The 15,161-nt window shown below is 39.9% G+C and overlaps 1 protein-coding gene across 1 annotated transcript in view; it reads left to right on the top strand.

Moving 5' to 3' along the window:
* The window catches only part of gatad2b (GATA zinc finger domain containing 2B), a 45,003-nt gene that overhangs the window by 17,271 nt on the left and 12,571 nt on the right, over positions 1-15,161 (top strand). The window contains exons 2-4 of the mRNA XM_056249651.1: positions 13,210-13,560; positions 14,540-14,669; positions 14,782-14,913. Coding sequence (XP_056105626.1) covers positions 13,211-13,560; positions 14,540-14,669; positions 14,782-14,913 — 612 coding nt within the window. The 5' untranslated portion in view covers position 13,210. The remainder of the gene's footprint in view (positions 1-13,209; positions 13,561-14,539; positions 14,670-14,781; positions 14,914-15,161) is intronic.

Here is a 15,161-nt window from a genome sequence, read left to right as displayed (position 1 = left end):
TTTATATTTATATAAAATATACATAATATATAGTCTATATACAGTATATACATGCAAATATTTCTTAAATACACATGCATGTGTGGGTATTTATGTATTAAAAATAATTAAACACAGTACACACACATATATTATGTAAACACAAACTTTTATTTTGGATGCGATTAATCGTGATTATTTGTTTGACAGCCCTATTTATTTTATCAGCTGGCTCCGATGGTCGCTAAGAAGATGGGACGCAATGAAAGCCCTCTGGTCGTTGTGCTTTCTCCTTTGGTCGCACTCATGGAGAACCAAGTAAAAGAAGCAACACTCATTATTTTACTACTTCCAGCGTGCGTGTAGTTGAGTTCTGTTGACAATTTGCGTAGCTCATAAAAAAAACACTTACTGCGTTGCTCTGATTGGTTGTAGGTCTATCCAATTGAGTACAGAGTTTTTTTTTTTTTTCTGGTTCGGTTAAGACACGCCTCATAATCAAAGCCCTATGGAGCAGTATCAGACTCACATTCTGACTAGAATATGAGGATGACGAAGTCAGGCTAGTGTATTCCAGCCTTTAGTCGTATAAAGTTGTTTGTAATTATTTGAAACTTTGCAGGCTTGGCAGCAAACAAAGGTCACCATATGGTCACCTTAAAATGACCATTTTAAGTCGTTCATCATTTCCCATCATGGTTATCAATCTATGAGTTATAGTAGATTAAAGGTGCCAGATTTTTTGTTATTCTCATATCCCTTGCCTTTAATTTACAGCGTTATATTTTCCGAGCACATTAGTTTAAATATTTAAGTCCACTTTTGTTATGGTTGTATTTTTCGTTTGACGTCGACACTCTCTATCTGTTGCTGTGAAAGTAAAGAGAATGTTTATTCAGATTATGAAGTGTTTATTCAGGGCCGAGAGTTCTGACATGATAAATGTCAAATCCGAACCCTTCTTCACAAATAATATAAACAACAAAAAATATATTTTCATCCTCCTCTACTCCGAAGTCAACAGAAGTCTGCTTAAAGAGGCAGTACACCTAAAAAAAAATAAAGTTAGCTCATCCTTTACTCACCATCATGTTGTTCCAAACCTGTATAACTTCTGTGAAACACAAAATTTCTAATAAGTATTCTAATTTTTACAGTAAATGTTATTGGGGCCCAGTGGGGTTTTGCAATCCAGTGACTTTCATTTTATGGGCAAAACATTCTTCAAAATATCTTCTTTTGTGTTTCCACAGGAGAAAGTAAGTCATACAGGTTTGGTGCGTCTTTTATTAACTTTTTGGGTTAACTATCCCTTCCCACTGTATATCCATAAAGTACATTCATGTTTCACCTCTTGCAGACACATTCAAATCAATTAACTCCTTCCCAAATGCTTCCCCGACAAAAGCGGACAACGTTATCATGAAGTTTGCATCCAGACATGAGCCATTGCCGCCATTTCCCAAGTGTTCATGGCGCTCACCCTGTATGACCCTATGCCAAGCTCGTTTGCTCCAGCTTTAACTAGGTTACTGCGTCAATGTCTGCCCTTCACTATAAATCACTCTCCTTACATTTAAACCCCAAAGAACTGCGATTCCATCCAAACGGATATTTCCGAGAACGAAACGAGCGTCCAGAGCTGCTGCTCCTGCCCGATACATCTTGTTTTGCTTTTTTTATTCATCTGGGTGGGCATGCACACCTTTAGTGAAAGCAGCCATTTTGAGGTCTCCGTGCTCGGCATCAGATGCTGCAAACAGTAAAGGCTTAATCTAGCCAATTGAGCGGGTGGGTGATCAGAGGGGCTGCATGCGAACAGGCAGATTTGGGAGATGAGCCAGGCTCTGAGGGTGGGGGATGGGAGTGGGGAGCGAAGATGGGTGCAAACCCCTGGTCTTCCACGATAAGTACTGCGCCTTAGGATGAAACTTGGGAAATTAAGAGAATGCATCGCTACTCTTGCGTGAAGGAATCTGAACATTCAGATATCAAACCGGTCCTGGGGGAGTGCTAGTGTGCTGTTTAAAACAAGGCACCTTGTACCTCTCTGGGTGAGGGATGCGATGCCACCAGCGCCTTGGTCTGGGAGGTGGGGCAGCGGGTTACGTCAGCCAAATGAATTGTCATGATGCAGATCATGCGTGAAATGAGCTGCGGATTCCATCGTGCACTTGCAACCGGCCATATTAATACCATCACTTCTTTTAGCTGGCGATTTTTAACGCACTTTCTGAATCGGTTGTCTTTTGTAGGGGGGCAAGGGTCTCTTTGCGTGTGTGTTTGCGTGTGTACCGGTTCAGGGTGTGATGGTGTTTGCAGTGGGGGCAGAAGGAGGAGGACATTTTTGTGCTTGCAGTGATCTGATCGACAGGCAGCAGTGGCGTGTGCATAAAGAAAATGGTGTGCCGGTGGGGGATGGGCAGAGGGGAATTAAGGGTTGGCATTATGACAGGGTAGCGTGTCAGGAGAGTGCTGCTGTCTTGTTTTTTTCTTCCATTTCATTTTTCCGTCTCAATCGCGTCCTCTTCATCCTCCGTCCTCCCTAACCCCCAACTCTGCCCCCCATCTGAACCGAAGAAGATCTAGTGCACTGTGTGTACATTACAATCTATTTACAACAAAAAGAGAGAAGGAACCGAAAAGTAGTTTGTGGTCGTCCGTACCTTTAAGGGGCCCCCAGAAAGTGAGCGTGTGTGTTTATTTTTACAACGCAGGGAGGAAAAAAAAGAAATACTTTTTTTGGAAGGGGGGGAGGGGAGGGGTGAAGAGCGAGAAGGGAGGGGTCAGTTTTTGCTGTGCTTTGTGGTGTGTGGCACAGCTGTATTAGAATGGTGGGTCTGAAGGGCACAAAGTGCGTCTTGTGTCGGAATGGCCCGTGAAACCACACACACACACACAGATTGTTCCTCGTTTTCAGGCCCGCTCCCTACCTAGCCAGGAACTCCTGAGCAAGTAACTATCCAGGGACCATTTGTAAAGGATGAGTGGGATTGTACAGCGGGACAAAAGGTTGATTTAAATAAAATGGAGATTTGAAAGTTGTGGTTTAGGGTGTTGCGAGGGTCGCTGGGCGAGATCGCCGGATAATCTAATTCGGAGTGGAGCTTCTCCGTGGCTCTGTGTACTCGCACACCATTTCTCTCTCTGTCTTTCTTTTTCTCGCTCTCTTTCTTTTCATCTCCGAGCTGCTGCGTTGGCTGGCGTAGTGCCCAAAGCAGTGAGTCTGTCGTGGAGTGCGCGTGTGCAGGTTTCTCGGGAAGAGGAGGAGGAGGAGGAGGGTGGCTGGGGTGTGTGCGTCGATATGCAAAAAGGGGGGTGGATAAAGGAGGAGTGGGCCGAGTAAAGAGAGTCTGGTTTTTGTAGCAGCTGACTGAAACAGTCATTATATTATGTAAAGGGGAGGGGGGGGGGGGGGTGATGGCGTGGGGGGGTCAGGCTGACGCGCACTGCACGGACCTTCTGATTGGCTGGCTGGTGCTATTGTTGGTTATGTGTATGCTTGAGCATTTATTGCTCACGCACTCCCTCGCTCTTCCGTTCTACTGTCTCAGTCATTTGCACTGTTTTTTTCTTCTCGCTCTTTACCCTCTTTCCCCCTTTTTTTTCCCTCTCTCCCCCTTTTTTTCCCCTCTCACGCACTCATTCGTGCAAAGTGGGTGGTTTGTTGTGAAGGTATGACATTATATATCAGGGTTTTATGTGCTTGCTTCTCAATGTCTCAATCATTGTTAAGGCCTCCACTCAAAACTGTAGCCTAGCATTTTTTTTCTTTTTGTTTTAAGAGCGATAACTATGTTTTTGTGTGTTCATAAAGCCAATCTCAAGAATTAGGCTTTGCGATGCAATGCAACAGTGGATGTATGATTAAACTATGCAAGAAGAAGAACGAGAGCGAACGATGACACGTAAAATAATGGGATGATAGAGAGATGATGAAGTCATCAAGGGACCAATTACAGCTCAATTTAATTTGTAATTGGGGATGTCCCTACAATAAGGCATTTTAAGACCAGTCGCTTGTGGGTCTCTGGAGCTTAATTGGGTTTAGGAATAACTACAGTACTGTGTGTTTCGTATAATCTACACAGCTGAACGTGACTGTTAGGTCACTTGTGCGTAGCTTTAGCGTTTGGTGCTGAGGTTTGTGAGGCAACACTTGTAATTTGTCAGTCAGGGACGTCAAACTTATTTCAGGTTGAAAGGGGTGTGTGCGTGTGTGCGCCTTTGTTCTTCTAATGTCCAAATACCATTCATTTCTGACATTGATGACATTGACCAATGACTTCTAAATCATACTAAATTATGTTGTGTGTGTGTTTTTTTTTTAATTGTAAAAATGCAGTGATGGGTATGGTTAGGGTTAGGCAATAGAAAATTATTTTTTTAAGAAATCAATACTTTCAATCAACAAGGATGCATTGAATTAAACAAAAGTGACCGTAAAGACATTTATATAGCAGCAAAAGATTTTTATTCTGCCTAAGTGTGCTCTATTCATCAAAGAAAAGAAAAGGATGAAATCCTGAAAAAACACCTCACGGTTTTCAGCATATTAGAATGATTTCTGAAGGACCATGTGACTGGAGAAAAGTTATTTTAGATTGTAATAATATTTCACATTATTACTGTTCAACTGTATTTTTAATCAAATAAATATAGACTTGGTGAGCATAAAAGATGGCTATAATAAAAATATTCTCACCAACCCCAAACTTTTGAACGTTTTATTTTTGATAATGACCATCTGCATGTGTTATCCATTATATTTCAAAAATAATCATAGATTGGAGACTTGTAAATAATTGTAAAATTCAGTTTTTACCCTTGTACCTCTCAATGGTGTGATATATAATGCTGTAAGGGACATTTCAGAGTGGATAAATGAACTGGTTTAGCTTGGGACAGTTGTCAGAGTTGTCTCTCTCTCTCAAAAAAAAAAATGAATTCATGCAACAAAGAGTTTCTGTCTTGCTGTAGTTAAAAAATATTGTGAATATATTAAACCAACATGCAAATGTTGTATTTAGCTTATACTACAGGGCTGTTGAATGCTTAAATCTGATGGTCGATGAACGTTCTAAGGTTTCTATTATTTTCATGGAAACAAACGGCTAAAGTAGTTCCAGGCAAGTCTTGACCGCATTACATGTCTATATCACTTCGCCCAATGATTTCAGTTATTTTAAAGGTCCTTACATCATCAAAAGAACCAAAACCCTCAACGACACTGACCAAGCAAATACATATAGTAAACAATAGGATAAAAACAACAAATTATTTTCATTGTCGTCAATTGGTCACAGAGGTCTTGGATATACAGCAACCAGAAATGTGGAGGTGTCACTTGTCCATTAAGTGAATGCAGATTAATCTCGCCCAGAAGCGCGCACACACACACACACACACACACACACTAAAGCCTTCTTTCTTAATATTATGGCTCAGCAAGGTCACCATGACTGCCCGTGATGAGTCCCGCCTTATAGGAATGGATGGGTAGTAAGACTGAGCTTTCCAGGAGCTGGATGTTAACTAATAATAATTAGAGCCAAACAAAAGCATTTCGGTGATGTAAATGCTGATTTGTGTTTGTATCAGGGCCTGTTTGACACTCACGTCACAAAGACCATCATTTGTCAAGCCACAGATGAGAACCTCCCCTCCTCTGTCTGTCCATGTGGTCTATAAGTGCGGCAGGGTGGCATCATGCTGCTTTTCTCCTGACCGCTGTGTGTGTGTGTGTGTGTCCATGCACCTTTGATCCCAGCCTCGCTCCGGCACATCATATTAAACACACTCCCTTGCTTGCAGATACTCTAAAATCAAAGTTAAGGAGTCCTGGGGAAAATGTTTGAATTCTGTATGACCTCAAACAGAGAGAGGGGTGCTCCGAGATTAACTATGAGCATTCACAATGTGCTTTCTTCCAGAAGTGAAGAGATTCTGTTTTTATTTTTTCTGCTTCACACTATAAAACAATGTTGACTTGGGCTATGTGCATGCTGTATCCTTTAATTCATAAACGTAAAATTAAAGGTCTATATGTTGCTGGCCTTACAAACTTTAGCAATACGAGTATGACATATACAGATATCGGGATTCAAAACTGATTCACTTCATTTGATTCTGACTTACTGTATAGGCGATTTGATTAGATTCAAATTTGGATTTGATTCTGATTCTCAAGCTCTCAATTCGATAAGATTATGAATGGTCGTTATGCACAGCTTCACTACTTCCTGAACTTCAGCCAGCTCCTTTGTTTCCTGTCTGCCATTATTGGACAAACTGATTAATCCAGGTGTGCCTGATTATTGTTACCGAGGCCAGGCACACCTGGATTAATCAGTTTGTCCAATTTTGGAAGTAGTTCAGGAAGTAGTGCAGCTGTGCATAAAGCCAATTCGGTTTTAATTTATTTACAAGCTGTCATTATTAATTTCCTATTTTTATTCTTATTTACAAGCTCTTGATTTCATTAGATTCCAATTTTGTCTTGACTCAAATTCCTAAGCTTTGATTTGATTCTGATTTCCAAATTAGATTAAGAATTCAGTTTGATTCATTCACGAGCTCTTGATTTTAAATTAGTTTTCATTAAATTCCATGTCATTTAGGTAGAGTCAGTCATTATGTCTGTCTTGTGTTTATAAGAAATTGCTTTCAATTTTACGGGGCTGTGTTTAAGACCGATAACGCATTCAAAACGATAATATATATATTTTTTACTTTTAATGAAGAGAACCGGTTCATAAGAGTCATTTGTTTCAGGAAGCGGGCTCCACTGGTCATACTGTGTGTTTTTCATTTACTAAAAAGAACGGACCCAGAGTAATGTGTTTGTACAGCGATGCTCGAAATAAATTTGCAACTGAAAATAGGCGTAGAAGAGTATCAGTTTTTTTTATCTTCAGGATCGTCAAAATTAAAATTGTGTTTTTTTTACCCAGCCCCATTCAACTGCAAATGTACATGTGTATTAGGACTGCTTGAACAGCACCAGTTCTCTTTCACACTTTTAATAACTCTTTTTAATATCAACTCTATTTAATATCCCATTTTGTGAAAGTCACGTTACATGGTTTTTACTGCTTTGCATGTTAAATTTGGGCTTTTATGCAGGAGCGAAAGCACACCGCTAATCGTTTCATCCCGATTATCGTAAATTCACAATCGTCGGAAGCCAAAATCGAAAGTCAATTTTGATTAATCGTACAGCTCTAATGTAGCCTATATCTATCTTTATGTAAAGTTTTACTCTCTTACTAATATACAGGGTCCAAAGAATGAATACACGGCGAGCGACAGCACCTGATAATGTTCTACCTTTTAGACTGGAGCTACGAGCAGAATACAAATGCATCAGACAGATAAAGAGGTTCCAGCACAAACAATAGCCTTGCATAGAGTCCTGCACATTCACTGTCCAGACACTCCCCGTGTGTGTGTGTGTGTGTGTGTGTGTGGGAGGGGGGAGAGCCTCTCTCTGCCCTCTGGCCATGAAGGGTCCGCCCAAGCGTGCCTAACTAATAAAGACGAGCAAACACACACATGATCATTTAGATCTGCAGTACGTGACACATGTCCAGAGCGCGGCAGAGCCTTATGTGTACACACAATCAAATCTGCACTTGAGCATGCATGACCCCGCGGTGTATGCGTGCTCGTCGCATGGGAGCATACACACTCACACGCACACACACGCAGAGTGATTCAGTCACGTTATAGGCTGGCTGTCGGGCTCCCGTGTGGTGTGTTGTGCTTTTGTCCAGAGGGGAGAACAGGAAGTTAATGGCTGACTGTAAGAATGCAGCAGTAGAGATTGGCTCATCTTGAGCTTCAGTAAACGAATGTCACTGCTGGTTTACACTGTTTAGTGGGTTAACTACACCTATTATACTATTTTATATAGGACATCAATTTGGAGTTTTACCTGTATACTTAAGAATTTGTGATTCTGAAGTGTCTCATCATACCATAAATTAGGTTTTCTTTTTAGGAGACAACAGGGGATGTCTCCCAGGCTTTACTGTCTCTTTAGCAAGACTGTGCTTTTTATCAATCTACTGCACCACAGTTTTTTCTCTTGGTCTCACAAAACAGACTCGCTGTGTTGTGTGTTTCAAAACTGGATCCGACAACAGAGCTGTTGCGTAGCGGTTAGCATAGTTTTGGTAGTTCAGTTTAGGTAATTGGGAAATTTAAAGTCTGTATTCTGTTCTCAGGTCCTAAATGAAACCAGTTGTAGTAAAGCTCTTCGGTAACAAGCCACATCTTGTTATTTCTGCCGAACAAATTTCATCTATTGCTACTCTAGCATCATTTTTGGTTACTGTGACGTAACTTGGTTTACCTGTGGTAGCTTATCCACGTTCTGGGAATTAAAAATAGTTTCTGAAACCGCTGCAAATTAAAGGGTTAGTTCACCCAAAAATGAAAATTCTGTCATTCCTCATGTCGTTCCAACCCCGTAAGACATTGAGACATTGTTGACTACGCGACTACCACTTTGAAGCTTCAAAAAGTTCATAAAGAGATCGTAAAACTAATCCATATGAATTGAGCGATTTAGTCCAAATTTTCTGAAGAGACTCTTTAGATGATGGACAGATTCAATTTAGGGTGTATTCACACCTGCCCTGTTTGGTTCGATTGAATCGAACTCTAGTTCGTTTCCCCCTTGGTGCAGACCTTTTGGGCAGCTGTGAATACAACAATCGAACTCGGGTGCGGACCAAACAACCGAACCGAGCCCCAGCTGAAGAGGTGGTCTCGGTACGGTTCCAAACGAACTCTGGTACGGTTCGTTTACGGTGTGAACATGAACCGACCCAACTGCAAGAAAGCACTGCACCTTTGAGTTAACAGGCTTCCGTAGTCGGAGTTGCGTTATGGGAAAGTGATCTGTTGTAGCCTACTACATTACATCTGTTGCGCGTCTTTCTGCGCGTCGTGTGTGTGCATCATTGGAATGGAATGAATGAATGAGTGTGTGCATCAGGACATTCACATACAGAGCGTTCTCTTTAGTCTAATCGCACATAGATGCAAAAAAAAAAAAGCATTTGCAGTTCATATAATGTAACGATTAGTTACAATCAATGTTCCCTCTAATTTTTTTCTTGCTGAGCAAAACTTTTTTCTATTGGGCGACCTGAGCAAAAATATTCTTTATACCTGACCTGTACAGCATACGTAGAGACACAATGGTTTCAACATTCAAATGTAACTTTTAACTTGAATGTGCCATTTCTATTTTTATTTGACCCTTGATGTAACTTATTGGTATTAAATCATATTTTCGAAAAACAAGCTTATTAACAAATTAAGAAGTCACTAAATGAAGCACATTTTAGGTTACCTGATATTTTTTTACAGTGCTGTTAGCTGTACAGTCTTTACCAAGAAATCCTATGAAAAATAATTTACAAAATCTTCTGCAGGACAGTTCAATTCTATTCAATAATAGAATATAGTATGAAAGAAAAGTAAGCTGTTGCACTGAGATGGTTTGGGAAAACCATAAAGTGTTTTTGTACAGTCAATTAATTGTGTACAGGAAGCATTAAACCATCAAAGTTAAATGATTGTTTATTGCTTATGAATTTCCAATATTTTCTTTAGCAGGGGGTTTCAAACCTTTAAATGGCAAGGAGCCCTAAACAATACCCTTGTGAGATTCTTTATTTAGGCTTATAATAAAATATAGGCCTAATATAATATAATATAAAAAAAAAAAACTAATTGAAGTATTTGAAGTATCAAAAAATTCAAAAAATTCCTATGTACCTGTATAGCTGTACCGGTACAAATGGCAAATAAAGCTTTAACTTAACTTAAGTGATATAATATAGTTTAAATGCTTCAATTTGTTTACATATTATATTATTATTATAATATGAAAACAAACTGAAGCATTTAAATAGATCTAATAGCTAAATATTTTCAAGAAAAGTGAATGTGAACTCTTTTATAATCTAACCATCCCTGAAACTCCCCCACACACAAAAACGTCTATTTAAACTAATGATGTATTTTGAGTTTGCAGCTTTGCACGCGGGTGGGTGTGTAATTGTTACCGTTCTGTGTCCATCAACCGTTATTCCCACCACTTTAATCAAACCACTATTCTTTAAAAGATTATGATGTGATTTTATTTCACATGTCTTTGCGTTTCTCGTTGCCTCTCGTATTGAGCTATTTGGTCCGCACACACAACTCACTGCCAATCACACGCGCTCACATCATCTTTCTATGAAACCTAACTGCATTCACCAGTTTTCACTCTATAGCGGTTGACCAGAGCACTGAAATTATTTCTCACTTAAACTACAATCAAATGGATTTCCCTACACATTTCGCGTCAGTCCTCTGCGTGGCATTTTATTCTTTTCTGCGCGGCCGCCGCTTCAGAAGTGCGCGGCCGAGGCATCAGAAGTGCGTGGCCGCGCACGCGCGCAGCTTAGAGGGAACATTGGTTACAATACAAGGATGATGCTGCGTTAATTTACGTTAAGCCTTTTTTGCACTTCCTGATTTCCCTACTTGAGAATCCTTGTCCAATGAATGGACGACCTTAGCACACGTGTGGTTTTGTTTACAAATTTTAGTTCACTTGCAAAAAGAGCAGTGTGAAAGCGAACCGTACCAAAAAAAAAAAAAAAAATGATTTGGTCCGGACCAAAGCAAGTGAACTATCGGACTTTCCTGGTGTGAATACACCCTTAGTCTTGGGTAGTATAAAAGGTCTGGAAAGTTTTAAAGGTCAAAGTGCATGACAAATAAAGTTATTGTCTCCGAACTGTCGAAATGACAATGTAACAAGTAGTCAGTAGTCTCGTTTAGAGAGACTGAATCTTCAAACTAACCTTTTTCAGACTCTTTGTGAAATGAGGTGATGTGTAATGTATATTATGAGAAAATTAAAGTGTTTTTGGCCTTGGATGCAGGTAAACATATTGTAGGAGACCTCCGAAACAAAATTAGGAACCTTTAAAGTAGCATAATGGGGTACTTAAACTTATTTTAAAAATAATATATAAAATGGAAACAGAACTCTCCTTCATCAGAGAAAAGTCTCTAATTATAGTTCTTGGGCAAGGCTTGAATCTTCAGTCACAGTAATTTGGTGCCAGAAATACGATCCCACAAGTGGGGAAGGTCTGTCCCCTCTCAGTGACCGCTTTGTGACGTTGTCAGCAGGAGTTTTGGGAAGCTCCGCTCAGCTGCGCGTCTGAACTCAGATATGACTCCTAAAGTGAGGTAGGGAGACCCTCTCTACTGGCAGCCCAAGCAAATTTCCTCAGTCAAACCATGAAAGTTACACTGATTTGTATGTAATGATCATGTAATTTATCAATTAAGCCTGGAGAGGCCTTGGTTCTCAAGCACTGTAGTCCACAGCCTCAGCACGAGGCAGACTAATGGCTCTGTAAAGACTGTGGGCGTGTGAGGAGTCATAGTCGATCTCTCTCACTCTCTCTCTCTTTCTCTCTTGCTCTCAGCTCTTTCATTGTTAAAGAATAATTAAGTGATTTGCATTGGTCTCAAGGAGGAGAATTTGTACATAAAGATTAGATCAGGGCTGTCGCGATACCAAATTTCAGTAACCGATAGCATAACCAGTAACAGATCTTGATACGGCTGCGAGAATTAATATACTCTTGAACACAATACATTTCTTTTTATTTAAAAGGTAACTTGTATATTGTATAATATTTATATTTCTTGGTAAATATTGCCTCAGGTTATTTAAAATTAATTATTAATTAGTCAATTATTTTATCAACTAGGGATGCCCCAACTAAGGGTTTTCTAGGCGACTAGTAGTTGTTCATTTTAGCCATTATTTGCACGTTTATATTAATTTAAATACTGGGGAGAATACTAAACCATAATAAATTTATATATATATAGGTGTAATATATATATATATACACTACCGTTCAAAAGTTTGGGGTCAGTGAGAATTTTATTTTTATTTTTTGGAGGAAAGAAATCAATACTTTTATTTATCAAGGAATAATTAATTTGATCGAAAGTGACAGTAAAGACATTTATAATGTTACAAAAGATTCTAACCCTAACCCTATTCATCAAAGAATCCTAAAAAAAAAAAAAAAAACTGTACAACTGACAGACCAACAACTGTTTCAACATTGATAATAATAATAAATGTTTCTTGAGCATCAAATCCTCATATTATACTGATTTGTGAAGGATCATTTGACACTGAAGACACTGACACTGGTGATGCTGAAAATTCAGCTTTGATCACAGGAATAAATTTCACTTTACTATTCACACAGAAAACAGCTGATTTACACTGGAATAATATTTAATACTATAACTGATTTTTGTTGTATTTTTAATCAAATAAGCGCAGCCATGGTTAGCAGAAGAGAATTCTTTTAAAAGTATTTAAAATCGTACCGACCCCAAACTTTTGAACGGTAGTGTATATACAACCTGTTCCAGCGCTCAAGGTCACGCATAAAGCTTGCAGCAAAGCAATGTCAAAAAAGTAATGATTATGAATGTGTTGGAAAAAATATCAAGGAGACATTTTGATTATTTATGAAGAATGGTGTTGACGATGCTGACTCACCATCTCTACAGTATAGTAGACCCGCATTTAGAGAGAAATGTATCTATCATATGGATTGAGTACAAAAGCTGAGAGTATTTCTTTTAGATTTGAATTAATTTGTTTAAAAGTTTCAAGCATGTTTTTCAAACATTTCACGCTTTCTATAGATATATTTCTCATGTCTGTGAGGCAAGTAGCCTAACGCTGAGTTTCAGTTCATTTTTGTGACGCGATTTAGTTACGTTCTGTTGGTTTTCTTTATTTTACAAAAAGCACAACGATTTGTTATTGTGAGACCCTTTACAGTTTCGAATGATGTATTACTCTTACCAAAATGACAGAGTAGTTTAAGTAATTTCTGCTGTTATCAGGAAAAAATGCAAGTGATTTGCAGTGCTCCGACCCCTCCATGCCGCGCAGTTAGCGTGCTAATACGTTAGCTTCCACTCTCCACAAAAACACTTAAATATGTGCCTAATTAATCCAGGTAAACGTTGGATTTCCTGCCCGACTCCTGCGTAAGCCTCTTCTCGGCGACTATTAGGGGGCAGTCGTATTATGAACTTTGCACCTGGATGTGGATGATTAAAAGCTTAACAAGTGTGTTCACAGATACGCTCTCTCTGTGTCTCTGACAGGATGGAGCGGATGTCTGAGGAGGCGTTGAGGCTGAACCTGCTGAAGCGGGGTCTGGAGGCGCCGGATGAGCGGGAGGCCAAGCGCCTGAAGATGGAGGGTCACGAGGCCATGGAGAGGCTGAAGATGCTTGCCCTCCTCAAACGCAAGGATCTGGCTGCTTTAGAGGGGGCGGCGGTTGCAGCAGCCATGGCAGAGGGCAAAGGTCCCGGGGGCAGCCAGGGGCTGATGGGAGCTGTGCCCTACGAGGAAAAGATGAACGGAAGTTTGAGAGTCGGGGGCCATGGAGGTCCCAGCAAGAATGGGAAGGAAAACATAGTAGATGAGCCAGTGGACATGAGTGCCAGAAGGAGGTGAGGTTTTGGGAGGGTGTTCCACATCAGTTTGCACATAACTTTTAGCTGGGTTAAAATTGCATCGTTTGAGAGGAACAATTTGCATCGGCACAGGAGTCATGTTTTATTATTACATTCAGAAATAATGTCAAAATACCAGTAAATAAAACAACATTTACCAGCAATATCAACTCTATTAACGTATTTTAGTTACCCTTTTACCACAGCAAATCCTTTAAAGAGGACCTATTATGCAATATTTCAGTCGGATTTTGTTTTTGGGGTCTATTAGAATAGGTTTTTATGCTTGAATGTTTAAAAAACCACCTTTATTTATTTATTTGACATTGTTGCAGCTCCTCTCTTCCCAGTCTGTCAGTAACGCTCTTAGTTCTTGTCTCTATGAAGCCCCTCCTTCCAAAAAGCACAATGAGCTCTGATTGGTCAGCTGGATCATTGTGTTGTGATTGAACTGTTTTAAGTGTGTTTAGGAAATGTCACACCCTCACCATGATGACCATGAGTTTCAACACACTACTAACTAACTCAACCAGGCCTCGTCCGGGAATATTGTGCGTTCAGAAACAGTGCGCACCGATATAGAGAATAACTTTAATCGAACTTGTAGAGTCATTAAAAACGGATATCCCCTCCGGACATCACGTTTGGCCACTACTGTATATGCTATTGGTCAATCTCATGTGAATGACAGGTTGTCTCAACCTCACGCCAGTAAACAGAGTTATTTTTACTATTATAATAGTAATAAAGTTATTACTATTATAATAGTGACTATTATAATAGTGACTCCTCTTAGACATAAACGGAGAGAAGTAGTTCCGGGTACAGTGTTCTTCTGCAAGACTCATGCAGTTTGGCTTATTAACCGCTACAGTGCCAAAAGTTACATAGTGTACCTTTTTAAAGAAAATAGTAATGGTTGATTTTTTTTTCTGTGATCTCTTTTGACATCCGCCTCTGATTTTGCTCTTCGCAGTGAAATGGTTCGAGAGCGACGCACTCCGTCACCAGACGTTATCATTTTATCAGACAACGAGGCGTCCAGCCCACGGAGCACACCTCACCCTGAGGAGAAACAGCATCAGGCCAACCTGGAGCTGTTTAAGGTACTATATCCATGGAGGAATCAGGTCTTTTAGTTGGTTACCCACCATTAAAGCTTTGCGTGAGTCTCGTGAACATGTTTGCTGAGCACTTATGTGTGTGTTTGTTCTGCAGGGGAAGACTGGCGAGGAGCGGCAGCAGATGATCAAAGCTCTCCGAGAGGAGCTCAGGCTGGAGGAGGCCAAGCTGGTGCTCCTGAAGAAACTGAGACAGAGTCAGATGCAGAAGGAGAACGTGGTGCAAAAGGTCAGAACCGTACTCAATGTCCTCATCATCATCAATTGTGAATTTGAACTATGTTAATTAGATGGGTGGGCTGATTAGAGACCTTTTCAGAGTTAAGAAAACATTTCAGCCTCATAGCTACCATACTGCTGTGTCTGTTTAGTGTAGTATGCGGATTGGTAACACTTTATAATAACTGCATGCTATTAATCATTTGTTAAGCATGAGTAAACAGTTAATTCATCATTTATAAAGCATTAATAGACATT

This window comes from Rhinichthys klamathensis, unplaced genomic scaffold (genome assembly GCF_029890125.1).
Source record: "Rhinichthys klamathensis goyatoka isolate OS25496 unplaced genomic scaffold, OSU_Roscu_1.1 h1tg000060l_1, whole genome shotgun sequence".
Taxonomy (NCBI): Eukaryota; Metazoa; Chordata; class Actinopteri; order Cypriniformes; family Leuciscidae; genus Rhinichthys; species Rhinichthys klamathensis.
Note: the sequence above shows the minus strand (reverse complement) of the source record. Positions and strands in the feature narration are given on the sequence as shown.